At 34.6% G+C, this 24,312-nt stretch overlaps 1 protein-coding gene across 14 annotated transcripts in view; it reads left to right on the top strand.

Annotated features, from left to right (window-relative positions):
* PPIP5K2 (diphosphoinositol pentakisphosphate kinase 2) overlaps positions 1-24,312 on the top strand; it is a 49,495-nt gene that overhangs the window by 8,675 nt on the left and 16,508 nt on the right. For 10 of the 14 annotated variants that reach the window (XR_014616930.1, XR_014616931.1, XR_014616932.1 and 7 more), the window contains exons 1-21: positions 1,376-1,692; positions 2,752-3,115; positions 4,645-4,840; positions 5,181-5,271; positions 6,270-6,355; positions 7,655-7,809; positions 8,160-8,261; positions 10,065-10,226; positions 11,331-11,452; positions 12,832-12,933; positions 13,489-13,575; positions 14,512-14,591; positions 14,672-14,777; positions 15,850-15,935; positions 16,541-16,666; positions 16,780-16,901; positions 18,356-18,538; positions 20,439-20,580; positions 21,130-21,353; positions 22,857-22,984; positions 23,150-23,264. Coding sequence is in view for 11 of the 14 variants with exons in the window: in XM_084225735.1 (XP_084081861.1) it covers positions 2,972-3,115; positions 4,645-4,840; positions 5,181-5,271; positions 6,270-6,355; positions 7,655-7,809; positions 8,160-8,261; positions 10,065-10,226; positions 11,331-11,452; positions 12,832-12,933; positions 13,489-13,575; positions 14,512-14,591; positions 14,672-14,777; positions 15,850-15,935; positions 16,541-16,666; positions 16,780-16,901; positions 18,356-18,538; positions 20,439-20,580; positions 21,130-21,353; positions 22,857-22,984; positions 23,150-23,264 (2,559 nt within the window). In the remaining 3 variants the exon portion in view is untranslated. Of the gene's footprint in view, positions 1-1,375; positions 1,693-2,751; positions 3,116-4,644; positions 4,841-5,180; positions 5,272-6,269; positions 6,356-7,654; positions 7,810-8,159; positions 8,262-10,064; positions 10,227-11,330; positions 11,453-12,831; positions 12,934-13,488; positions 13,576-14,511; positions 14,592-14,671; positions 14,778-15,849; positions 15,936-16,540; positions 16,667-16,779; positions 16,902-18,355; positions 18,539-20,438; positions 20,581-21,129; positions 21,354-22,856; positions 22,985-23,149; positions 23,265-24,312 lie in introns of those variants that run through there. The other 4 variants (XM_084225737.1, XM_084225736.1, XM_084225739.1 and 1 more) reach the window with 2 other exon arrangements.

A 24,312-nucleotide genomic window follows, 5' to 3' on the forward strand; every position in this document is an offset into this window, starting at 1 on the left:
ACAAACTTTGTAACTTCTGTGGCTCTCACAAAGTGTACTACAGGAATAGGTAGGGGAAAGAAGGCCTAAAAATCTTAAGACCTTCAACTTACTTGTTTCAAGTCATTGTTCTTTCCTCTTTTTCCTAAGTTTTAGAAAGCTGTTAAGAAACTGGTAACCAATCTAGAGATTTTGGGTAGTCGGATGGAAGGTGATACAAGAGGAACTTCATTTTTTGGCTTCATCAGTGGTTTTTGAGGAGTGTCTTTTTTGGTTTAATACCTTTATAAAATTCTGTGTTAGCTGCCAGTTGTCACCACATGTTGGCAATAACCTCTGCCTTCCTGAAGCTTGCTAGAAATAGGATTTGGAAATAGGATTTGAAAAGCTCTCTTTCTTTACCATGTCATAAAAAGGATTAATTTACCTGAACACCCAATTTCTAACTCTTGTGACAGTCAGATGAATTAGGGGTTTGAAATTCTTCTTGTTCTTATTGTCTGAAAGGCAAACAGCTACAGTTCCACATTCTAAGGGAAAGTAATTTTTTGTTAGCAGAATTGAAGAATAACAGATACATAGCAAATGCATTTAAGAAATAAATCTTTTTAATCCTCTTCTTTGAGGCCAGCTTCCTTATGCTCAGAGCTCAGTTTCAACTTCTGGGTCTGAAGTTTTTGTATTTGTCTTGGGGTGATTTTATGATGACGCTATTCCCTGGTCATCTTCTTTATGGCCAGAAATGTCTGCAGTATCTTTAAGATGAACCAGGGGGCAGGACCAGAACCTGGGAACACTGGGCGTGGGCTGTGTTCAGTTTCTCTCTGTGTTTGCTCTCCAGTGTGTTCTGGACAGTGTGGACTGGGGACATTGCTTTTCTGATTGTTCTTTTGTTGGATTAGGTTTTTAGGGTTTTTTGCTCATTTGAAACAAGAAGCTCCCCTTCCCCTTGCCCATCCCCTTTCCAGAACTTCTCTTCCCGGAACTTCCCTTCCCGTAGCTGGGAAGCTGTACCGGGAATCCTCTTAGCGGCTTTTTGGTTTTTTTTCCCTTGGGCTGTTTTTTGGCTTGGCTGATTTTTCCTTTTGGCCTGTCTGGGGATCCAGCTGGACCATCCTGAACCTGAGAGCTCCGAGGAGCTGAACCAAAAGGAGAAAGGGCATTAAAATCCACCAACTTTGGCTACTGCAAGGAGGAGACCCATGCCAGAAATTCAACAGCTTTCCCAACAGTTCTGCTTTGGGCTGCTGTGTGATCTCCTCTTCCCCTTCCACAGACAAAAGAGACCAACTGCCATTTTATTCTGGGGCACACGATCAGCCTCTGTGTTTTTTCCCCTGGGCATTTTTCTGAGCGTTTTTGGTTAAGCTGTTGGTGGGTGTCTGGGTCTGTGGAGGGTAGGTTTCTGGGAATTTGTATCTAGCATTTATTCAATCTTTTTCTATGCCTTAGGGCACCCCATGCCTTTTTGTTTGTTTGTTTTTATTTTGGTTCTTTTTTTGTTGCTGTTGTTATTAATAAGCAGGTCTTTTGAGGTTTTTTCCACTTTCACTCGCTGGTATCAATTTCTCTCATTGGCAGAAGAAAAAGGAGTTATTGAAGGGCTTTTTCTCTTTAGAGGAAATGCTCGTTCCAGGGCATAACTTGTCTCCAAAACCAAGACAGCATTGTTCACCCACACCTAGCCTCTGAATTAGGAGAGATTCTTTCTGGGTAACTTTTGCTTTTCTTGCCATCCCCCTTCATGGTTGACCACTAGTAGGAATTTAGTATTGCTTCACTTAGTTCATAGGACAGCCAAAGTAATTTTCACTGATATTTAAAAACAAATTCAGTTCTGCTGAGGCATCACTGTTGAATGGCACTTGCGTAATGCTGCACAAGTGAACAACCTAACCCGTTGGATCAGATAAACTTCTAAACTGCTTGCAAAGTAACTGCTTACTAATTTTGTAAGTAGTAGTGATGCATTATAAATAACCTTATAAAGCCATATACGTCTCACAGCATCAGTTACCTTGTTAAAATAACAGATGCCTAATCTGTGGGTCTTTTTCTGTGTACAAATTATTTTGCCAATATTTTCTTTTCACATGACAAGTTAAAAGGTGTAATATGTGTTCACTTCACTGCTACATTAGTGATTAGAAGTCCTTTTGAAAGCAGGCAGTGCTAGTGTCCATCTCTGTAATTTTTAATTTTTTACCGTGAAAATAAGGCAACACTTTGTTGCAAGCTGTCACATTCTGTTTTCATAGAAAAGATTTGCTTGAGCTTTAAGACTAGGGGTTTATTTAATACTCCTAATGGTGGCTTTGTGTTTTTCACTAGCACAGACAGCAGCAAACAGACAGTAGTCTGTTTGCAACTGTCATTTGATCATAAAATTTCTGTGGAAAAAGAGCCAATGCCATGGATAGTGAGTTAAATGTTGTAAATATTGGAGAATATTTTTGTTGTGTATTTTGTGTAAAATACATATACTCTCCATTTAAGCCTTCTGAATTTAGGAAAAAAATGCATTTACTAGCTTCTACTTCTATGAGTTATATTTTCTGTTTCTAAAATTTATACATCAGTAGTTTGATAGTAATTTTAAAACTGTGCCCCATTCCCTAAACATACATCTAAAAGTGTAGACTGTGTGTAGTGCAGACTGTTTTATTTCTGATGCTTTGCTCAGAAGTACATAATTTTCCAAACACTTTTTCTAAGTAAAAAGAGTTTATTTTAGAGCTCTTTATCAAGTGTGTCTTTTTTTTTTTTGTCTAGCACTGTGGGTTTCTTGGAGCAGCAACTCTGATCAGTAATGATCCGATGATAACGAGTTAAACAGTGCCTGGTAAACAACGCAATCACAGAGGCAGCAGTGCACAAGCAACCTCAAAGAGCAGGGGACTTTGGTGTTCCCGTGTCAGTAGGAAACATGCCCAGGATCTCAGCTGCCAGAGCGCCTGCAATTTTTAAATAGAGATCTTTAGATCTTGTAATCATGTCTGTTAATGCGACAGAGAATGATCCTCCCAGGTTCTTTGTGGGTGGAGAAGATGGAGAAGGATTATTGGATTCAGCCAGATCTACAGATTATGAACACTTCTATGACCACGGGGAAGAAGAGGAGGAAGAGTATGATTCTGTAAGTACTGTAGGAGCACTTGTTTACTATTCTTTGTTCTCAAGCACTATTTTTGATTTCCAAATTTTTTTCAAAAATGGTTTATAAAATATCTTTTTTCAAAATATTTTTCAGTATTTAATTATTTTTCAAAAATGGGATTAGCGCACATAAATCTAGTATTGAAATGGTGTTCTAAATTGAGAAATTGTTCATATTCAGATAATGATGTGTCAGTAATGTCTGGAAAAGAATAATACCGGAAAATTAAGTATATCTTGAACAGTGAAGTAGACGTGCTTAATTTTAGAGAGTTTCAGGGCAACTGAGGTTGATGTGCTTGATTTGGAGACTTAGTTTGGATTCTGGGAATGAAGTTAATGATGGTATAAGCTTCTGTTTTATTTATTTGGATAGTTGGAAGTAAAAAAATTACTGGGAATTTTTCTTTTGTGTGCTGTCAACTGCTTCAGAGTTAACTTTCGATTTTTTTTTTCTTTCCTTGTCTTGGTATATTGAAAGTGCATGTTAAGTTCATCTTAATTATAACTTAGTTTATTATATCTATAAAGTGTTCTGAATTGTATTTTGTGCACTGTGCTCACCAATTTTTAGCTTGCTTAAGACAAACTCTTAATGGTATTATGCATGAGTCATCATATCATTTTTTTAACTCTTTGTTGTTTGTTCTTTTTGCAACGTTGCATTTTATGGAATAGATTAAATTTTCACTAATTGGGAATTTGTCTAAAAGATTTAATGCAAGACACCATTACTAAAGCACTTCCCATGATTAAAAGTAACTTGGAAACGCAGAGTAGCAGTGCAAAATTAGCAGCTCAGGTAGCTCAATTCAGTGAGCCTGTTTTGGCAAGGGAGCTGGCTAGGTTTTTAAAAAGCAATTAGTTGAATTAAAGGATTGCTCTGTGGGTTTTTTGTTTGTTTCCTTTGTAGAGCAGAGTACGTTGGTTGTTGCCTTTAGAAATATCACTGACAGAAAAAATTATTGAAAGTTTAACGTGAAAGTAAATATAGAGTATGCAAAAAAAGTGAAACTGTTTATGCACTAAAGAGTTCAGAAATCTAAAAAAGTAGTTTCTTGTTTTCTAATTTTCCTTTTCATAATTCACTTGTAATATCAGGTGATGAGAGGCCTTGTGACTGTTAATTAAACATTAAAAATGACATAATTGAAAAATCAATTACTAGTTAATTTCAGAGTAAGCCATAGGTATGATTTTGTTCAGATCCGACACTCTTGACTGAGCCTTTGATCATGTCTGTTTGTTCCTGGTAACAATATTAAAAAAAAGTAATATAGAGCTGTTAAACAGTTTCACTCTTGAGTCGTTTTTTGTGAGGATTTAGTATTATATGCTGTTAAGCTTCATTTTGTTGTCTGATAGCAATTTACCTGATTAAAAACTAAATTAATGGTAGCATATGAATTTTAAAAGAAAATACCTGCTCTAGTATTGTTCTGCTAAAACCCTGTTGTGTTTTGAGAACACATAAAAATTTCTTTTCCCTTCCCTCTGCCTCCTTTCCAGCCACCAGAAAGACAAATTGCAGTTGGTATTTGTTCAATGGCTAAGAAATCAAAGTCCAAACCAATGAAAGAAATACTTGAACGCCTCTCCATGTTTAAGTATATAACTGTGGTGATATTTGAAGAGGATGTTATTTTGAACGAGCCAGTAGAAAATTGGCCTTTATGTGACTGTCTCATTTCTTTTCACTCTAAAGGTAAATCTTGTAATAATACCATAAACACCTGTGACATCTAAATTATTTAAGCTCTTTGAAAGTCCTTTTAGGTTTTTTGTCTCGCAGTTTTATTGAATTTTCCTAGGAAGTGTTCTTTTCTTTTCTTTACTATAATACAACTGACTTCTGAAGTGCAAGTTTTTTAAACGATACTGTTTACATTGCTTGAGAAATTCTTGTCTGACACAATATAAGAATAGATGTCCCACTGGTAAATAAGTTTGAAGCCATTGGAAATAGCGATGTAATGTAAAGGTTCAAACTATTTACTGGTAATGTTCTTGTAATTTTAATTTGTTTTTCTTAATAAACATTTTAGGGTTTCCACTGGACAAAGCAGTAGCTTATGCAAAACTCAGGAATCCATTCATAATCAATGACTTGAATATGCAGTATCACATACAAGACAGGTAAATAACACTAATCACCTTTTAAAGCAAGCCATTTTTGTCACAGACTATAAAAATTGTTGTTATTGCATAGCAATAATTCCAGTGTATTGTCCCTGCCTATGGTGGAGGGTTTGGAATTAGATGATTTTAAACATCTCTTCTAATTCAAACCATGATTCCATGATTGTACATTAGTTTAAATAAAATTACAGTGACTGTTACACTATATTCTTGTATGCATAGTTTTCTAGAATGTCTCTTCAGGTGTGTTTTTTTCTTTTGCTGTTTTTACATTGATGTATCTGAAGATTTACCAAGTTAGAAAAATGTACCAGCAAATTTCTAAAACTTAGCAAATAAAAAAAGTTTAAACTCTTAAAATATACGTGGGAGGTATGTATAGCAGCTGTACAAGCTCAGATAATTGTAGAATTCATGTGATTTATAGTATTTTTTTCTGTAAAGATGATACTTAACAGAAGTTGTTTGTACTCAAAGGTCATGTGGTTATTGAAAGCAAATTTTCTTTTGGAGCTGAGGTCATGCATAGCAAACATTAATAAAACAACAGTAAGCAAAATACATGAACACCGAAACCTTCTGAACAGTGAGCAGACTTGCTGTTTTGGATGCCTTCAGTTACTGTTCTGTATCAAGTTGAACAGTTGAAAATCTCCTTTAACAAGACAATTGTTTTGTGCAAATGTCTCTTGCACTGCCAGATAGGAAAGGACAGGCATTGCAAAGTGCATTTTTATTGATGTTGAAGAGATCACTGCAAAATCAAAGAAGTCATTGCAAAGTGCATTTCTGTTGATGTTGAAGAGATCACTGTCCAGCTGCGTCAGTGACCTTTAAAGCATTATATTAGTAAGTAGAGTATTCTATATGTAACTTTACCCAATGTGATTTGAAAAAAAAATTGTGTTTATTTTTCTCCTCCTTTACTCATAGATTGTAAAATGCAAATATTTGCAGGATTTGCTGGCTCATTTCTTTATGTTCTTTTCTTCTAGAAGAGAAGTTTATGGTATTCTTAAAGCTGAAGGAATTTTACTTCCTCGCTATGCAGTTCTGAACCGTGATCCAAACAATCCCCAAGGTAAAAAGAACAGAGAAAAAATATCAACCATTAGCATCTCACTATTTCCACTCGAAAACAGTATGGACATAGTGGAAAGCTAAATTTCACTGCCTAGACAATTCAATTTTGCGGTTTGATTTCTATGCCAACATTTAAAGTGTTGTGGATTGACCTTTACTGGCTGTGGGGTGCAGTATGTGAAAAAAAAAAGAGGTTGAGGTTGTGTAAGCGCTGTTCAGCATTAACAAAAACATCAAGACTTTTTTGTCACGAGTTCAAAACATAGCACCATACCAGTTGCTGTCAAGAAAATGAACTCCATCCCAGCCAAAGGCAGTACAAGTATGCAGCTGAGAAGTATGATTCTGACGCCACACATCTTACAGACATCATAGAATAACTAGAATATAAAGTCCTCCTTACTCAAACTGAGCTTCTAATATGTCACTAAGCAGAGCAGCATTCAGGATATTATATTAACCTAATTTTCCTTTGGAAAGTAATATTGACAGAAGTAAGTCAGGCTGTTGAATTCTTCTTCCTCTTCTGAGTATAAGCAGCCATATATTTGAAATCTGTTCTAGATATATCTGCAGATGCTGTGCTATGAATATAAATTGGAATTAATCTTTTGTGCACCTGCAAAAAATATCTGAACTTTTTCTACTAAAATGAAGACTTTGAGCAACAGTAAGACTTTGCAATGACAGGTCAAGAGAATTTTGCATTAAAGTGTCTGTGTGATTATGGAAAAAAAGACACATTTATGCTTCAAAAGTGAAATTAAAGCTGCTGCTTGCAGTTAACCAGTATTGAATACTAGATTTCTGATTGCTGATACCAGAGGACCTAATTTTACGTTCAGGCTGCATCTATCACACAGTATGAGATAGTTCTAACCCTATGGAAGGTGGCTGTGGCATCTGACACCACACTGTGTGTACAGTTCACCTGCCAACTCCCTGATATTTCAGAGAAAGCACTGAAAAAAAAAAGACAAATAGCACTTCCCTCTCTGCAAAACACTTGAAATATACCATCTTATGCACCTTATGCAGCTGCAGGAGACAGTTCCCTATCTGACACTGAGGAAATCAATAGTAATTCCAGAACATAGTATTTAAATAACATAATATAGACATGGTACAGCAAAAATACACTGCATGTGATCATCAGTCATTGTGCAGTCAGTAAAAATGAGAGAAACAAAGATGTAATAGAATATTATTATTTTGAACTGCAAATTAATGTAGATCTCCTAATAATTGTATGCCATTAGTATACTGTTACAGCTCTGTTCTTTACACTGTTCTTCAGAATGCAACTTGATTGAAGGAGAAGATCATGTGGAAGTGAATGGAGAAATTTTCCAGAAGCCCTTTGTAGAAAAGCCAGTTAGTGCTGAGGACCACAATGTTTACATTTATTATCCAACATCTGCTGGGGGTGGAAGCCAGAGGCTCTTTCGAAAGGTGAGGTTATGGTACTAAAGCTATTGAAAAGCTTTAGGTGTCTAACAGAATTGCAGAGTAATTCTGTCCTACTTGCTTAGGAATAGTGGCAGATCAGATAAATTTCAGGAGAACATATAGATTGAATGAAGGCCTATGTTTCTTGCAGTAGATGGTTAGCTACTGCAGATTCTTAGCACACATCATGAATGTACTTCTAGAATCTTATAAAAATCTTTTGGCAATGGTTGAAAGTTTGCTTCATTTGGTACATGAAGTGTTTTCTTAGTACAAGTGTGTTATTTTAGGTCATTTCAAAGCTTCTCAAGCAGTATTCTTTGAGTTTTTAAATGAAAAAATACATCTTTCAGATTGGCAGCAGAAGCAGTGTTTATTCTCCTGAAAGCAGTGTGAGGAAAACAGGCTCCTATATTTATGAGGAATTCATGCCTACGGATGGAACCGATGTGAAGGTATGACAACTGCGCATTCTTATATATATTTAGAACAATCAAGTGCTCAAAGCGCTTGTCAGTTTTAAATCTTGGTCAAGGATTAATTTTAGTTGAGTTTTACTACAGTTCATAAGTAAAAAAGGCAATCCTGATTCTAGCTAAACATAGTACTTGTAAATGTAGAGCAGCTGTGCTTTTATTGTTAGAGTCAAGTGCTGGAGGCTTGCTACCTAATATATTGTCTTTCTTTTTTTGTATTGTATGAACAGCATCTTCTTTCCCATGCTAACTGGTGCTGCCTAGATATTTTATCTGAAGGTTAGAGATTACAAAGTAATCTAACTGAAGTAGATCTTAGTATGCTAATTAATAAGCAAAAAAAAAAAAAGTTACTTGCTGTATTTTATGGAGTCAAAGAAAATACCCTTTGTGGACTTTATCTGTATTAATTTTCACTCTTTCATTTAGGTTCTTAACAGAGGCATTAGGTACCATAAGAGAATGCAATAAAACAGAGCAATAACAAAGTAGGTGTTAAACCAGCCTTGTGTGAAGATTACTTCTTTTCCCTTTGTGTTCATTTTGGCTATTTTAAGCCCATTTCAAAACATGTGGAACCAATGTTTTACAATATACTAAAGTGATCACCATACTTAGACAAAAAAGTGTGACTGTAGAGAGTGTGAGGTCTAATCCAAAAAGCCATTTTATTAACTGCAGTCAGTTTCTTGGTATCACTTGGTGGTGCATGAGGGGAATACTCTTTCCATGTTCTCAGAAGAAAGCCCTGGTGTATCTTCTGAAGGTTATTCTGTGCAACACTTTGCACAGAAGTTAATATGTGTTTACAGATGTTTGTGTAAGAGCTTTACAAACTTTCTGCAAAGATTCTTGCAACAAGAAGAGATGCAAATGGCTTGAGGATTAGGGACTATTTTGGCTAGTTGCAGTGTAGCCATCAAGCAGCAACGGGCTTTTAATACTCCAAATAAGTAATGGATTTTTTAACAAGACTATCAATGTTATAGTAGGCAGTTTCACTAAACTTACCCTCTAGCCTGAATTCACTGAATTGGCAGTATTGGCACTCATCTGCTTTAGCTGAATACTTTTTAAATCAATGCTTGGAGTTTGTTTTTTAATTAAAGAAACTGTAGCCTATTTTTGCGAGTTGCTGACAAATCTCTTCCAGCATATGCCCCAAACCCTTCAGTGAGCATCAAAACTGCAGTAGAGAGATAACACAATTTTTCTGTCAAGCTCTTGCCGGGAGTTATTATCTTAATTTAAAAAGTATGTTTACATTTTAGACAGGAGGAGACAAAGCAAGGGTCTGCTCAGCTTTAAGATTGCCATCTTAAGATTGTCATCTTAAAGCTGGGAAGATCCTTACTTTGTTTTGTCCTGTCTCAAATGTAAACATACTTTTAAAATTAATAGAATAACTTAATCCTGCAGCCAGATTTCCATAAGTAAACTGAAATAACTTTCAAATTAACCGGTTCTCCAGGTTCTGCAGACGTTTTGGAGAAGAAAACATTTACATGTCTGTGCCATCATAACTGAGAAATTAATTTTTATTAATTGAGTTTTTATAATTACTCTTTTCTTTTTTTATCCCAGGCTGTCAGTAAATGATGTGTGTTCTCTGAAGGCAGAGAATGCCACTGAGGAAGATACTTTAGAGTGACCTTTTCAATGACAGAAACAGCTAGTATCTTTTGATGCTATTGTCACATTTGAGTTATATGCATACATTTTGCAAATTTATGCAACATCATTTAAATACACTGGATCAAGAGCTCCTGTTTTTCAATACAGGTGTACACAGTAGGTCCAGACTATGCTCATGCTGAGGCCCGGAAGTCTCCAGCTCTGGATGGCAAAGTAGAACGAGACAGTGAAGGAAAAGAAGTGAGATACCCAGTCATCCTGAATGCAAGAGAGAAGTTAATTGCTTGGAAAGTATGCCTTGCCTTTAAGGTAAGCTGATTGCTTTCCTATCTGATCAAACATTTAGTGTTAATTAATTGTTTGTTACGTGAAACTTCTGTAGGGTTTTAGTGCATGAGCTGGCAGTGATAATCAGTGGAGAACTCCTAGGAAGGTGGAAAGTTGACATCTTTTTTTAATCAAGAAGGATTTTTCCTTAAATGTATTGAAAATCTATTGAAAAGTTCTGGATAAGTTTCTTGTGTTGCAGTAGTTCCCTGAATTTACATGTTGCTATTGTGCTTTGCTACCCCACAGTGTATCTATTTCGTGTATCATATTTTCACATGTATTGATAATAGTTTCTAAATTAGCAAAACACACTTTCAATAAAGTTTTTGTAACTTCTGTAACTCATCAGGTACGGATTCATTGTTAATTTGGTACTTAGATGATTAAGTAAGTACTTATTTGGATAAATTGATATTAATTTGATAGTTTCGATTTTTGTATAATTTTAAGATTGCTGTGTAGTTACAAGGTTTCTTTTGTTCAAAACATCATTTAGTCTCTTACCCTCCTTTCACCTGTTTTATAAGAAAGTTTTCAGTCTATCTCCTTTACCTGTGATGGCATTCTGTAGGGTGTGGGCCCCTATCAGTGAAGTGGGCTTTGAGATCTTAAAAAGTAATCTGTTGAAATAGCTTCTAGTATTCTCTACGAATGATGTCAATAGTATGTTAATGTCAAAACTATCTTGTAAAATTTTAACAAAAATGGTTTTTCAATTTTTTTTTGTAATATCTTGCCTGCCATCCTTAAAAACCATATGTAGTGAGAAACCACTATCAGAAAGGGGGACTTGTAGGCCCATGTCTGCTGTGAGTCTTGAAGTTTTTGCTCTTGTGAACTTGACCTTCAATACTAATACTGCTAGGAATATGCAGGAAGCATAAAATCAAGTTGGGGATAAAAAGTTAAAAACAGGAAGAAGTTTGCATGATGTGGGTGAACCTAACATGGAACTCACATAAGGTAGTAAGTATAAAGTGTGACATGTTTTGGTCATGTTTTCAGATGAATACCTGGTTAAAATATAAAATTTGTTTAGAATAAGCAATCCTAAATCACTTGAACTTTTATTCTTTAAAACAGCAAACAGTTTGTGGCTTTGATTTGCTACGTGCTAATGGACAGTCTTATGTATGTGATGTGAATGGCTTCAGTTTTGTGAAAAACTCCATGAAATACTATGATGATTGTGCTAAAATACTGGGGTAAGAGTTTTCTGATTATTTCAGATTTGCTTATTAACTCCCTTTCATATTATTGTAGTTTATGTACTGCCAAATTTCTTCTTCTTCTTACTTATTACTATGAATTATTTCTTATTACTATTAATATTGTTTCCTATTACTATTAATTATGAACTATTTATTAAAAAATAAATCTCACATTACAAGTCATTAGCTTAAACAATTAAAAAAATCCTTGAAGAGAATCCTAAGTCAATAAAAAAATACTGACTAAATTCCTTATTCCTAAAATTATCCCAAACGTCAGTTTTTTAAAGTGCTTGTAGATAACTGAATAAGTATTTTGAAATCAAGTTTAAGTTCTTAAAGGTAGCTGAGATCTTTTCAAGTAGTGAAGTGCCATTGGATGGTTGTAACTGCTGCTGTTTCATGTGTCCAAATTGCTGTACGTTGTCCTTGATCTGAAGCTGGTATATACTTGTATATTTGTGGATTTCATACTTGTAAAATCAAACTGAAATAGAATCATGGCGTCTTCTGTCATACCATCTTGTCTCTGCCACTGGAGGCAAAAAAAAGTATAATGTTCTATACCCAGAATTGGGTATAGAACACTATGCCAAGGAAATTTTGCCCTCAAAGCAGGCTATGAACACTGTGACTAGCTTTACAGTAAGATTGCACTGATGAGATACAGCATGAATTTTGCATGATCTAATCGTCTGGAATCTTATTATATGAAGGATTTTGCAAGTTTTTAAAAGATTTTTAGCAATTATATTTTGGCTTATTCTAATTTAAGATGGACCTTTTTTTCTGTCTGTTACTGCTTCTCATGTAGCTATTAGTATGAAGTTGAGTGTATTTTGACAAAATATCTGTGAAACAGAACATTATATGTACCATCCTTCTAGAGGTAGAGACTGCATTGTCATTTTATAGATGCAACGAGAGACTGTACCTATTTTTCCAGTTTTATCACAGAAACATTTGAGAAACTACTGGTAAAAGATAGCAGTTAACTCTTTGATGAATGGCTTGGTGATTATTAGGCACTTTTAGTTAGGCAGCAAAGCCAATTGTCTGCATATATAAATGAACAAGAATAATTCCTATCTGAGGAACTCTCTTAGGAACTGGAGTTGAAAAGCTAAAGTTCATTACAAATACAGGGCCAGTAGTCTAATGCCCCTGTAGCAGTTGTAATAGCTCTAAATTATTAAGTGGTCTTTATTATGCAATTAAAAGAAAAATATGTGATATACATTCATGGTTGCTAGTACTCTAAAACTACATTAATAAAAATGCATATATATAATCTGTTTGGAGTTTGCATGTGTTGTATAAGCTTTGCTTTAAACTTACTTGATTTGTTCTTTTATTTTTAACTCCTGTTTTAGAAATATCATAATGAGAGAACTTGCTCCCCAGTTTCAAATACCATGGTCAATTCCTTTGGAAGCTGAAGACATTCCTATTGTGCCAACCACCTCTGGAACAATGTAAGAAAATAGTAGCTACACCTAAATTGTGCAAACTTCCAATGTAACTTTTGTGTGAATCTTTTTTTCTCTTTGCAAGGTGTGCCCGCATTGGTCTGTGAATGCTTGTTTTGTGTGCTGAAAACAAGGAAGGAAACACAATTGCTATATCAGCAGTCAGAGTTTCTCACCCTTAGTCAAGCTGAGTACAGAACAGCAGATTTTATAGTTTATAGTGTCTTTTATACATAACTTCCACTGCTAATCACTGTTCCAGCACCAACTTAATATGTGCTTCTAATAAACATGCTCTCTCATTTAATGTTCCTCAAAATTGTTGCTTTAAACACTACTTGAAATAGATATTCTATAGTTACTTAAGTCTTAAAATCAGTATTTATACTTTATACCTTACATCATTTTCAGTTAACCTTATATTCTTGCATATACTTCCATCACTTTTGTAGTTATATCAGATGACTACAACTTTGTCAGTTGTCTTGATTGCAGTTGGTTTAATATTAAATAAGAGACCCTTGTGTACAGACTTCTGAAATACAACCCTTGAAATTTCAGGATGGAGCTTAGATGTGTTATAGCTGTAATACGCCATGGGGATCGAACACCAAAGCAAAAAATGAAAATGGAAGTAAAACATCAGAGGTAAGTAGAATCTTGGTAAAAGTTATTTCCCATATTTTAGAGTATAGGATTTTAGGGCTAAGCAAGCAGTGAATTAACCAGGAATTGCACAATTGCAAGTTGCTTTTTGTTTTGTTTTCCTCTAAATCTAAGTGTTTCAGACACTGCAAATAATTGTGAGTATGCACCACTCTTTCTGACAGGACTGTCAACTTACTTGCACAGATTTCCTTCAACACATGCTGTGCCTTGTGAACTGTCCTGTTTGATTTTATGGAAAATGCATTTGTGTCTCTAAATATGTTTATTAAAAATAATGCAGCAGAGAATATTTCTGGTTCTCCATTAGACCATGGCTTCTGCCTTCTCCTTTTTATCATAACTATTCTTGTATGCAATGTCATATTACTTTTTCTAGTCGTTTTTGTCAAAGTTTAATGACTCTGAATTTCTAGTAGATACTACCTTTATGTGGAATTCATAAGACAACATAATTGACCTGGAACTAGGTGCAGTTTCCGTAAAACGGAATTATTTATTTTGGGACTAGATTCTTGCATTCAGAACATGCTGAAGAAGAGTAGGACTGCTCACTTGCTGTTTTTGGTTTCTACTTCTGTTCAGGATCATTCTTGAAGATCAGGAATTGATATAGCTGCATATTCAAATAAGATATCATTCAAATATATAGAATATATTTTTTTTTTTTAGTACTTAGCAAGTCAGTAAGAGACTGACTAAGTCACTTTCGGTGCTCTTATTTCCCAATGCATTGAAAACTTTCTGGGGAGATGGGATTTGAATAAAACTTGCTTTGACCTCTGTACTGCAGGTTTTAACATGACTTTCAAATACAGTAAAGGTACTAATTTTAGATCACTGTAAGATCCTCCCATTCAAGTAGTAGTAATTTAATTTATTAACAGTATTTTAAAATTATTTTTCTTTATCTTAAAGATTTTTTGATCTCTTTGAAAAATGTGATGGATATAAATCTGGAAAACTGAAACTGAAAAAACCAAAACAGTTGCAGGCAAGTTTCTTTATTTTTTTACTGTAATATTTTGTAAGAAATCTATTTATTTAATTAAATCCTATGTTTCCTTCCTTTAGGAAGTACTTGATATAGCAAGGCAGCTCCTTGTAGAACTTGGGCAAAACAATGATTCTGAAATTGAAGAAAGTAAAGCAAAACTTGAGCAGCTAAAGACTGTGTTAGAAATGTAAGTGTCTAATTTTCAGGCTTAATAAGAATGAAGTTATATCTGCTGTATTGACTTGTTCTACCAGTTACTGTGTGGATTACAATGTTATCAAATACATAATAATTTAAAGATTCAAGCACAATGTTTTTGAAGAGAAGGGATATCATGTTTAAAATGGGCCATCACTCTGGTTTTTTCTTCTGGATTTTTTCATTTAACTTATTGCTGTATCTAGTGTCTCAGTATGCATTCAGAAAGAGAAGGTTACTTTTGTTGATGTCAGATTTTGTCTTCTTGCATGTTTTTAAAATGAAAATACTTGTAAGCAGGGTCTGCTTCTTGTAGTGTGACACAATGACATCTGATAAAACCAGTAAGAACTATCGCCATGCTTACTTGTTTACTTACAGCAAACTTTGAGGATTGAAGATAAATAAGTCTTTGTATTCTAAGTCTGAAATATTTAGTAACAAAAAAAAAAAAAAAACTTTAAAAGCCCAACAAAACAAAAAAAACAACAGAAAAAAAAGGCTTCAAGATTTATTAAAGATCTGGGATCTTAGACTGTGAAATGCTAATAGGAATTTTTAATTAAAAAAATATCAGGGAACAGACAATTATTATTGAATTTTGTAATAATTTTTTTAAATATAGAGTTTTGCTTGAGAACTTAATGGGCTATAAAACCAGTAGACATCTATGCAGGGAGATCAGCTTCTGGATACTGATAGCCACTGTAGTTTTGGATCTGAATAGATAAATTACTTGTGCCATGTCCAATACTGCTTGTTGTTGGCAGGGGGGAAGGGGGGACAGGTGGTTCCAGTTTTATGCTCAAGTTTGTAAAAGGTAGAATTAGATAGTATTTTAAGATGTTTCATTATAGCATAGTTGTTATTTCTGCTAATTCTGTGCTTGTTGAGTTAATGTTTATTCTGAGGATTGCTTCAATAATGTTGGTCAAATACACAAATCATTGACCAACAGAGATTTATTATATCCTGTTACAGGATTTGAGCAGTTTTGGAGGAAAATATTTAAAATGTTTCTCTGCCTCTTCCCTTCTCATTTTTCCCTGTTCCTGCTTAAGGTATGGGCATTTTTCAGGCATAAATCGCAAAGTTCAGTTAACATATCTTCCTCATGGCTGCCCTAAGACTTCGAGTGAAGAGGAAGGTACTGTATTACTTTTGTACCTAACCACTTAATATTATGTGTATATAAATAGTCATGGACTACTGGTATAACATGTCTTGATGTTAAAAAGAGGGAATATTCTGTTTTGAAAGAATGTATAGTTAGCAGATATTCATAGTATTTTAATCTGCTGAATCTGTAGTAAACTTGTCTTCTAACCCTGCTCTTGTGCAACAGAAGAGTAACATGAAAAGAAACTTCTGTGGTTCACCAAAGTGGTGTTTTGAGCCAGTATAAGAAAATCTCACTCAACAATTACTGTCTTTAAAATATTTACAAATTGTAGGGTGTTTAGCATCCAATTTGTTTTAATTTTTCTGTCTTGATTTACTTTTTGCTAAATTCATGCTAAATATTTTTAACGTATATGCTCTTTATAGTTTTATTATTTCAGTTTTCTCTGCCCAAAGTGCCCATTTAGTTCACCAGGTCAATATGTCCTTAATGTTAGAATACTATTAAAGATTCATAATGTTGAAGAGGTCCTTTGATGAAGCTTCTCATAGACCAAATACTTTTTGTTCAGGAAAAAAAATATTAATAATATACTTAAGTACTAAGCTTTTCTCCCTGTGTAAAATTAGATAATAGAAGAAATGAGCCATCCCTGCTTCTGGTTCTAAAATGGGGAGGAGAGTTGACCCCTGCTGGCAGGGTTCAAGCAGAGGAGCTTGGAAGAGCTTTCAGGTGTATGTATCCAGGCGGACAAGGTAAAAACAAAATTATCCTAATAATCTTGAAAAAAATCAATTGAGTGTCATAAATCACTTTTGAAGATAATCAAGTGCAAGATGAGAGTTTGAGCAAAATATTTATTTGGTAGGAGATTATGCTGGATTTCCTGGATGTGGATTACTTAGATTACATAGCACTTACCGACATGATCTCAAAATCTATGCTTCTGATGAGGGACGAGTTCAGATGACTGCAGCAGCTTTTGCAAAGGTACAATGTGAAACGGTATTTTCATTTCTAAAATTCTGATATTCTCCGGTTTGTGTTTTCTTCTGAAGTCTGGGAGGGATTTACAGTTTATAAGAAAAAGGTATTTTCAAGGAGTAGTTCAGTGTGAAAAAGTATCCAAATAATGTGCCAAACATTTGAGTTCTTTGAGCAGATGAAGACAGTTTTTAATTAAACAGCCCTGTCTGAGGCACTTTTGTCCTCTTCTCGATAAGATTCTGAGAACAAGCTGCTCACAAACAGATGAACTGTCTGCTCACTTGAAATCCTGGGCTCTAATGCAAATATTTGTCTTTACTTCTCCGTGGATCTGTTATAACATCAGATTTCAATTACCAAGACTGCCATCTACCTTTACTTTCCTGACACTTGTGAATAACAAGTCCAGGGCAATGCCTGTGCTCAGTAGGTCATTAGTGACCTCTGTGAAAGAATTGTTCTAGGAGTTTTTCCAGAAATCTTGGTACCTTGTCCCCTGCAATATTGCCCTAGAGGTATCCAGGGCCAAGAGTACTCAGGTAGCAAGGCCTGCAATTAGGTGGCTTTCTCCACTTGTGTTAAGAAGGTTTCATCCATTTCCCATTTTAAATTTAGGGATCTGTAATAGAGGCCTACCATGATACTGTGATGTCTACCTGGCCTCCAAGAGGTCCTATATCTAGTTACAGCAAAAGTCCATTCATGCAAACTATTCTACAATATCTCTCTAATGTGAATTAACTTAAAGCTCTTCAAGTCTTCAGACTTCCTGTTTCTCCTATTTGTTTCTATGCTGCATGTGTTTGTACAGAAATATTTCAGCCATCTGACCTACTTTCCCTTGGTCAGCTGGCTTGAAGAGACACCACACCATTTCCTTCTTATTCCAGAGCCCTTCCATTGCCAGAAAAGTCACAAAAGTTTCCAGCCTTCTTCATTTTGGAATTCTCCATTCACCTCTTGTTCAAGGCCTTTGATTGTCCTGTGACTCACATGACTTGGGATTTTGCCTCTTTAGAGTCTCTCTAAGACCCTACCTATCTGCTGTTTATCCTGCCAGATGCTATTTGGTTTGCAAACCCTTCCCATAGCTCCTCTCTGGTAACACAAGTCCTTGAGCAAAGCATGTCACCAACAAGTCAGGCAGTTGTTGCTTCCAGCCTCAGGGAGAGGGAACCTGCACTCCCCACAGTCCAAGACCTGAACAGCTGGTGTTGGGGAACATTCTCTGTGGCACGTCACCATCACTGTTGCACCATCTGTATCAATCCTGCAGACTAGCAATGTATAGGGACCCATTTCTCTGTAAGTATAGGCATTGTGCCCCTGTTTATCTAACCTATAGCCAAGTGATAGCATCTTGAATTTAAATTTGTGTTTGGGGCATTTTTTTTTTTTAAGATACTCATTTTTTCATCTTCATCTGTTTGCCTGAATAATGGTATTGTTTGCTTCAGGGACTACTGGCCTTAGAAGGAGAGCTGACTCCTATTCTTGTCCAGATGGTAAAAAGTGCTAATATGAATGGTCTGTTGGACAGTGACAGTGATTCTTTAAGCAGCTGTCAACATCGTGTCAAAGCAAGGCTCCATGAAATTCTCCAGAGAGACAGAGAATTTACTGCTGATGACTATGATAAGGTTAGCATATTATTAGTTTCCCATTAAATAAAATAACTAACTATGAAATTCATGTGCAAAAGTACTGAGCAGTGATTTTATGTATCTGTTTTGCAAAATTATTTGTGTACTTGCAAATAGTTTGAACTGCAAAGGTGGCTGTACCAGTTGTGGCTGTAGATATTTCATTCTGCAATTGTGGTAATCAGAATAGCTACAAATTTTGAAGTAGGAGTGGACAGGGATCTCATTTGTAAACCTTTTTCACTGTTCCATTAAAATATTTTTATTATTCAAGAAATTACATTATATTGTTTGAATTTTTTGAAATATTTACTTTGACAGTGTGTGGTGTAACAAAATGCTTTCCTACCTACTGCAATTGTTTCAATCATTAAGCTGCTGCGAGGTCTTTTTTCTTGACTTAGAATACTAAGATACTGAAAACCAGTAGAATACTTTCAATGAAATGAAATATCTCATTAACATGCTAAATTAGCATGTAGTAATATAGTTTACGTTGACTCAGTACAGACCATGTCATTGTTTGTGGTTTTAAATGTATTGTTTGTTATAGTTAAGAAACTTCTTTATCTTTTAATTGCTCGTCTCTATAGTCTTGTCTCATATAACAACTAAATACAAGTCCTCAAATCAGGTTTAAGCTTAAGCTGCTATTTTTGAAAAAGTATCGAGAGCAAATTAATTAAGAACAATATACCCTGCATGTATGTACCCTGTGTGGATTCATTTAAATATATAAAGGTATCGTGCAAACCACTCCTAGCAGTGGATTCAACAGTAATTGGAAAATGCAAGGATTTTATTTCTGTTTTTTATATAGACATAATAAGGTTTGCAATTGGCTAGAACTAATAGAGTGCTTTTTGATCACCGAGTTACTAACCTTTGGGATTATAAGGCAATAAAAACTTTGGGGGTTCATTTATTTTTAATTTACTTGTGATTTGGGAAAATTGTATGGGGTTTATTCCTGTGCCTTCCTCCCTGTTATGTATAAGTAATCAATTTCTTGATTTTCATCATAATAGGGAGATAGGAACTGCTTAGTGTTAGGTAGAGAGCAGAAGTTTTCCACATCCAAATTACTCTATCCATTTCAGGAAACTGAGGAAAGGGCAAGTAAGTGTGTGTATTGTGTATAAATTACTGTTTCATATCATTTGTCACTTGAATTCTTCAGACTTTTCTAAAAAAAATGAGGCTAAGTCTCACATATTCATTGACTGTGTTGTTTAAATGGCACCTCGATGGTGATTTTACCATTTCTATAATTTATTCAGTTCTGAGGAACATTTCATATGTGGTTGCTATATGTGCATTTAAAGGCTTTCTTTTTGTGTTTGTGTCCTGCAGTCCTGTAGAAACAAAAACCTATGACAGGAACAGGCAAACTTTTTTTAAGGTACCAGTTACTATTTCAAATCTGGTTCCTATAGAACAAAAATATTTTGTGAGGCATGTAGCTTAATAACAACATTTCTGACAGAATTTAATTTTGTAAGCTTTTGAATACAGAAGTTACCTGAAAGGAAGATATGGAAGCTTGCTAAGTATATACGAAGTTTTAAATATCTTCCCAATTTTTCTGTCTTGGAATAAAAGAAATGATTTATGAATTCTTGTAGTTACTCACATTTACTGTAGAAAATTAGTTGCTTTATTAATTTCTTACCTTTGAATCTCTAGTAAATGGTATATTTATATGTATTTTCTTAATGCCTCAAAGATAATAGATAGTTGATAAATTATTAAAAATGTTCATAGCAACCTGCTTGAGTTCTTTTTCTCCAGTACTTTGACATGTTCTTTGACAGTATCTTTGCCATGTTCCTTCTTATCTCACCAGGTCTTTCAGATCTAGTCTGTTCAGTAATTTTGTGTTTATCTCAAATTGCAGCTCACTCCATCTGGAAGTATCTCACTGATAAAATCAATGCAGGTTATTAAAAATCCTGTAAAGACATGTGACAAGGTCTATTACTTGATACAGAGTTTGACTTCTCAGATCAGGCAGAGAATGGAAGACCCAAAGTCTGCAGGTACTGAAACGTTTTTGTACTTTTATTTAGTTTTGCTAGTTAACATACAAGAAAGAGAATTTTAATGTAACTTCTTCGCTAAACTCACTTTTAGCAGAACATCAGTCAACCAATGATTAAGTATTTTCCCTGTCTGATTTCATATGCATAGTTTTGAAGTAAAAAGCATGAGGAACATGTGGTTGTATTGCAGGTAAGGGTTCTTTGGTGATCAGAAATTCCAATGTTTGCAGAAATTCTTGTCTTAGTTATTTGAAACTCAGCATTCCACAAAAGTAATAGGAAATATTGATGGTACTGAAGCTAATTTATATAGGTACTACTTATATGTAAGGGCCAGTAGTGCATTTCTGCAGCAATTTGTTTTACTATCATAGTGAAGCTATGTAATTTTGATGCTTTCAGCACTAAAATTAATTTTATGCCCTGCTGTCCCTTCTTCTTAATAGTAACTGTTTTTGATCCCTCTATGATTCAGTTATGTAATTAAAATGTCCTTTTGTTACTTGAATGGCCTTAATTACTTATAAGAAATACATGTCTATCCAGATATTCAGCTGTACCACAGTGAAACTCTAGAACTGATGTTGCGCAGATGGGCCAAGCTGGAAAAAGACTTCAAAACAAAAAATGGAAGATATGATATTAGCAAAATTCCTGATATTTATGACTGTATAAAATATGATGTACAACACAATGGATCCTTAAAATTAGAAAACACAATGGAATTATATAGGCTTTCAAAGGCTTTAGCTGACATTGTGATTCCTCAGGTAAGCATTTTCATTTATTAAATAGAAGAAAGTGTAGAATAAATGCTTTTTAAAATTTTTGTGAAAATGTCTACATTGCATTTTTTTTTGAAGCTCCAACATTTTGCAACAATAGAAACCTTTAACATTATCTCTTATTTTTCAGTAACAAGCTGAGTGGGATTTTTTTTGGAAAAATTTGATTCATAATTAATTAAGCTGTGTTCAGGGTGAATTTTTCTAGAAATTTAGGGTGTGGACATGCCTCCTTCCTTATGGCAGTGTATTAAAAGAAAATGGTTCATCTTCACCATTCATTCTAGATTTAACAGTTGTCTTTCTGAATAACTGTGTTTTCTTAAATTGCTTTTAATTTTATTTCTCCAGCTTATAGAAATTTCATTTTTAAGCTCTTTCCAAATGACAATGTTAATCCAATCTATGCAATTTAACTAATTTTAAACAATTTTAATTTAAAAAGGTCTTTCTGCTTTTTCAAAATTATGAAAATTTCAGGCCAGAAATGGACAAGTTAAACTTACGTGCTCTGTAGGCTGTTAAACTTTGTTTAGCTCTAAAATCTTGGAGGTGGCAGGTCATGAAATTGATTTGTGATAACAGGAAGAACAGACTAAAGCTTTCCCCAACGTCCCTGCAGTTACAGAACAGTGTTGTAACAGAGGTGTTTACCCATATTGTATGCAGCATTTGAAGGAAGTTCTCTCCCCATCTCTCAAACTCCTTGACATGAAGGACAGAAATAGTAGTGATGCTTAGAATGCATTGTTGTGTGTGGGTCTGTTAAGCCGAAATTTTGAACAGAAAGTTAGAGAAGAGCAGGTAAAAATGAGGACACATACTGAAGGAAGAAGAAGAAAGCAAACTTGATAGCCTGCATAATGCAAAGGACGACTGCTTGTGTTGCTCTAGGGTAACAATTTCATACCATGTGTAGCACAGAGTATGAAGCTCCTGGAAGAACATACTTTTAAATATTGATGATATTACAACATTTAATATCACCAGTAATTTCCCAGTTGCACATAAATACCATTTGTGTTATTATTTGACATAAATGGAAGTGTCTGGGGTGGCTTACTCCAAACTAAGGCAGACATACCAAATACATCTCTTTAGTGACTGTTAGAAGAAAGGAAAAAAAAAAAAGAAACAAAAACCTACAACATTTTGGGGGCAGGCTACGAGATGGAGATGGTGACAAGAAGGCAGAATGACTCCGTAGATATTATGATTAAGAGCTGTATCATACCACAAGGTAAGTCCACTTCTTTGGTTTAACTAATGAAGGAAAAACTTTTTGTCTGTATTAAGTCAAACAGCAAAAAGGCAAACTGCTTGTTAGTTGAAGCCACATCACTAATCATATGTAGTAAAAATGTTTAAAAAATGGTTTGTAGTAAGAGCAAACTAATAGATGACTAATTTGCTTTAAAATAGAAGCTTTGAATTAGAAGGCATATTAATCTTTAACTGAATTTTAAAAGTCAATTTGTTTTTACACAGGAATATGGTATTTCTAAAGCTGAGAAACTGGAGATTGCCAAAGGTTACTGCACTCCTCTAGTCAGAAAAATTCGTTCTGATCTTCAGAGAACTCAAGATGATGACACTGTAAATAAGCTTCACCCTCTGTAAGCCAGTTACTTTTTTACATGACTATTCTGTAGGTTTCAAATTTGAAGTATCTTCTTAGCTCATAGAAATTAGAAAATATAATTTATTTATTTATTAACAGCTATTTTAAAAATAAGGGCACATCTTATCATGGTCTAATAACATTTTGGTTTTTTTTTAAGCTACTCCAGAGGTGTTATGTCCCCAGAACGCCATGTTCGTACCCGGCTGTATTTCACCAGTGAGAGTCACGTCCACTCCCTGTTATCCACCCTTCGTTACGGTGCCTTATGTGACGTAAGTTTCTTTGTTGAAGCCCTGATATTTTGAGAGGAACCTGAATCTTCCTCTCACTGTATCAATTGAAACGTTAAGTGTCTTTGAAATTTATCACATTTTTTCAAACACTTTATTTTCTATTACTTATGCAGAAACATATTGCAAATTGCACGTTAATCAGCATGTTAATTTCCATTAAAGTAATGCTGTGTTTTGTTGGCTGTATGTGTTAGAATCACAAATAGATGTGGAAAGGCCAGATATATTTGTCTTCTGTTGTAACCAATAATTCTTTCAACTTTTATTCTCAAGTTATGATTCAGGGTTCTCTTGAATTTACTTTTGCACTGGCTTACTATTTTTGAACCATTGTCATATTGTCAAGACATCCCTACCTAATTTCAAGACTGCTTATAGAGTACAAAGTTCCTCCTGTACAGTGAATTTTCTTACTTTCCTATACTGTTATAGAATACTACAAAGGTGGTGCATTATTTGCATCTGATAGTCTTTGACACTGAAAAAGACAAGGTCTCCAGATTCAGAAATTACGTAAACTTGAATTCTTCAAGTAAATATATGCAGCACCATGAAAATATCAGGTTGTAAGATACCATTTGACTTATACACTACTTTTCAAATTGTCATATTGACATGCTTGCTTCTGGTAATGGATGACTAAACTCAGTGATGGCAAAAGCATTTATAAATCTCTGTGACATGCTAAAACAGGTACCCTTCACGTTTAAGTCTGATAAACTCTTAATTTTTCTTTAAGGTGGATTAATAAATGGTTTCTTTGCTACAGCATGAAAAAGGTGACTATTCATTTAAGTAGTTTGGGATGTAACAGTTGTAACTCCTCTATATACCGGAAAGCTTCGTTTGCTCTGTTTGGCTAATATTTCCCTTAGTGTGATGTCTAAAAACATTTTTCACAATATACTAGCTGAAATGAATTTACTGCAATATTAGCAATTCTCATCAGGAGAATTGAAAATAGTGCCTCTGTCTACATGTCATCATTGGCGAAAAAACATGAAAGACACACTGAAATAACAGGAAA

The sequence above is a fragment of the Fringilla coelebs genome, assembly GCF_963513975.1.
Source record: "Fringilla coelebs genome assembly, chromosome: Z".
In the NCBI taxonomy this organism is placed as follows: domain Eukaryota; kingdom Metazoa; phylum Chordata; class Aves; order Passeriformes; family Fringillidae; genus Fringilla; species Fringilla coelebs.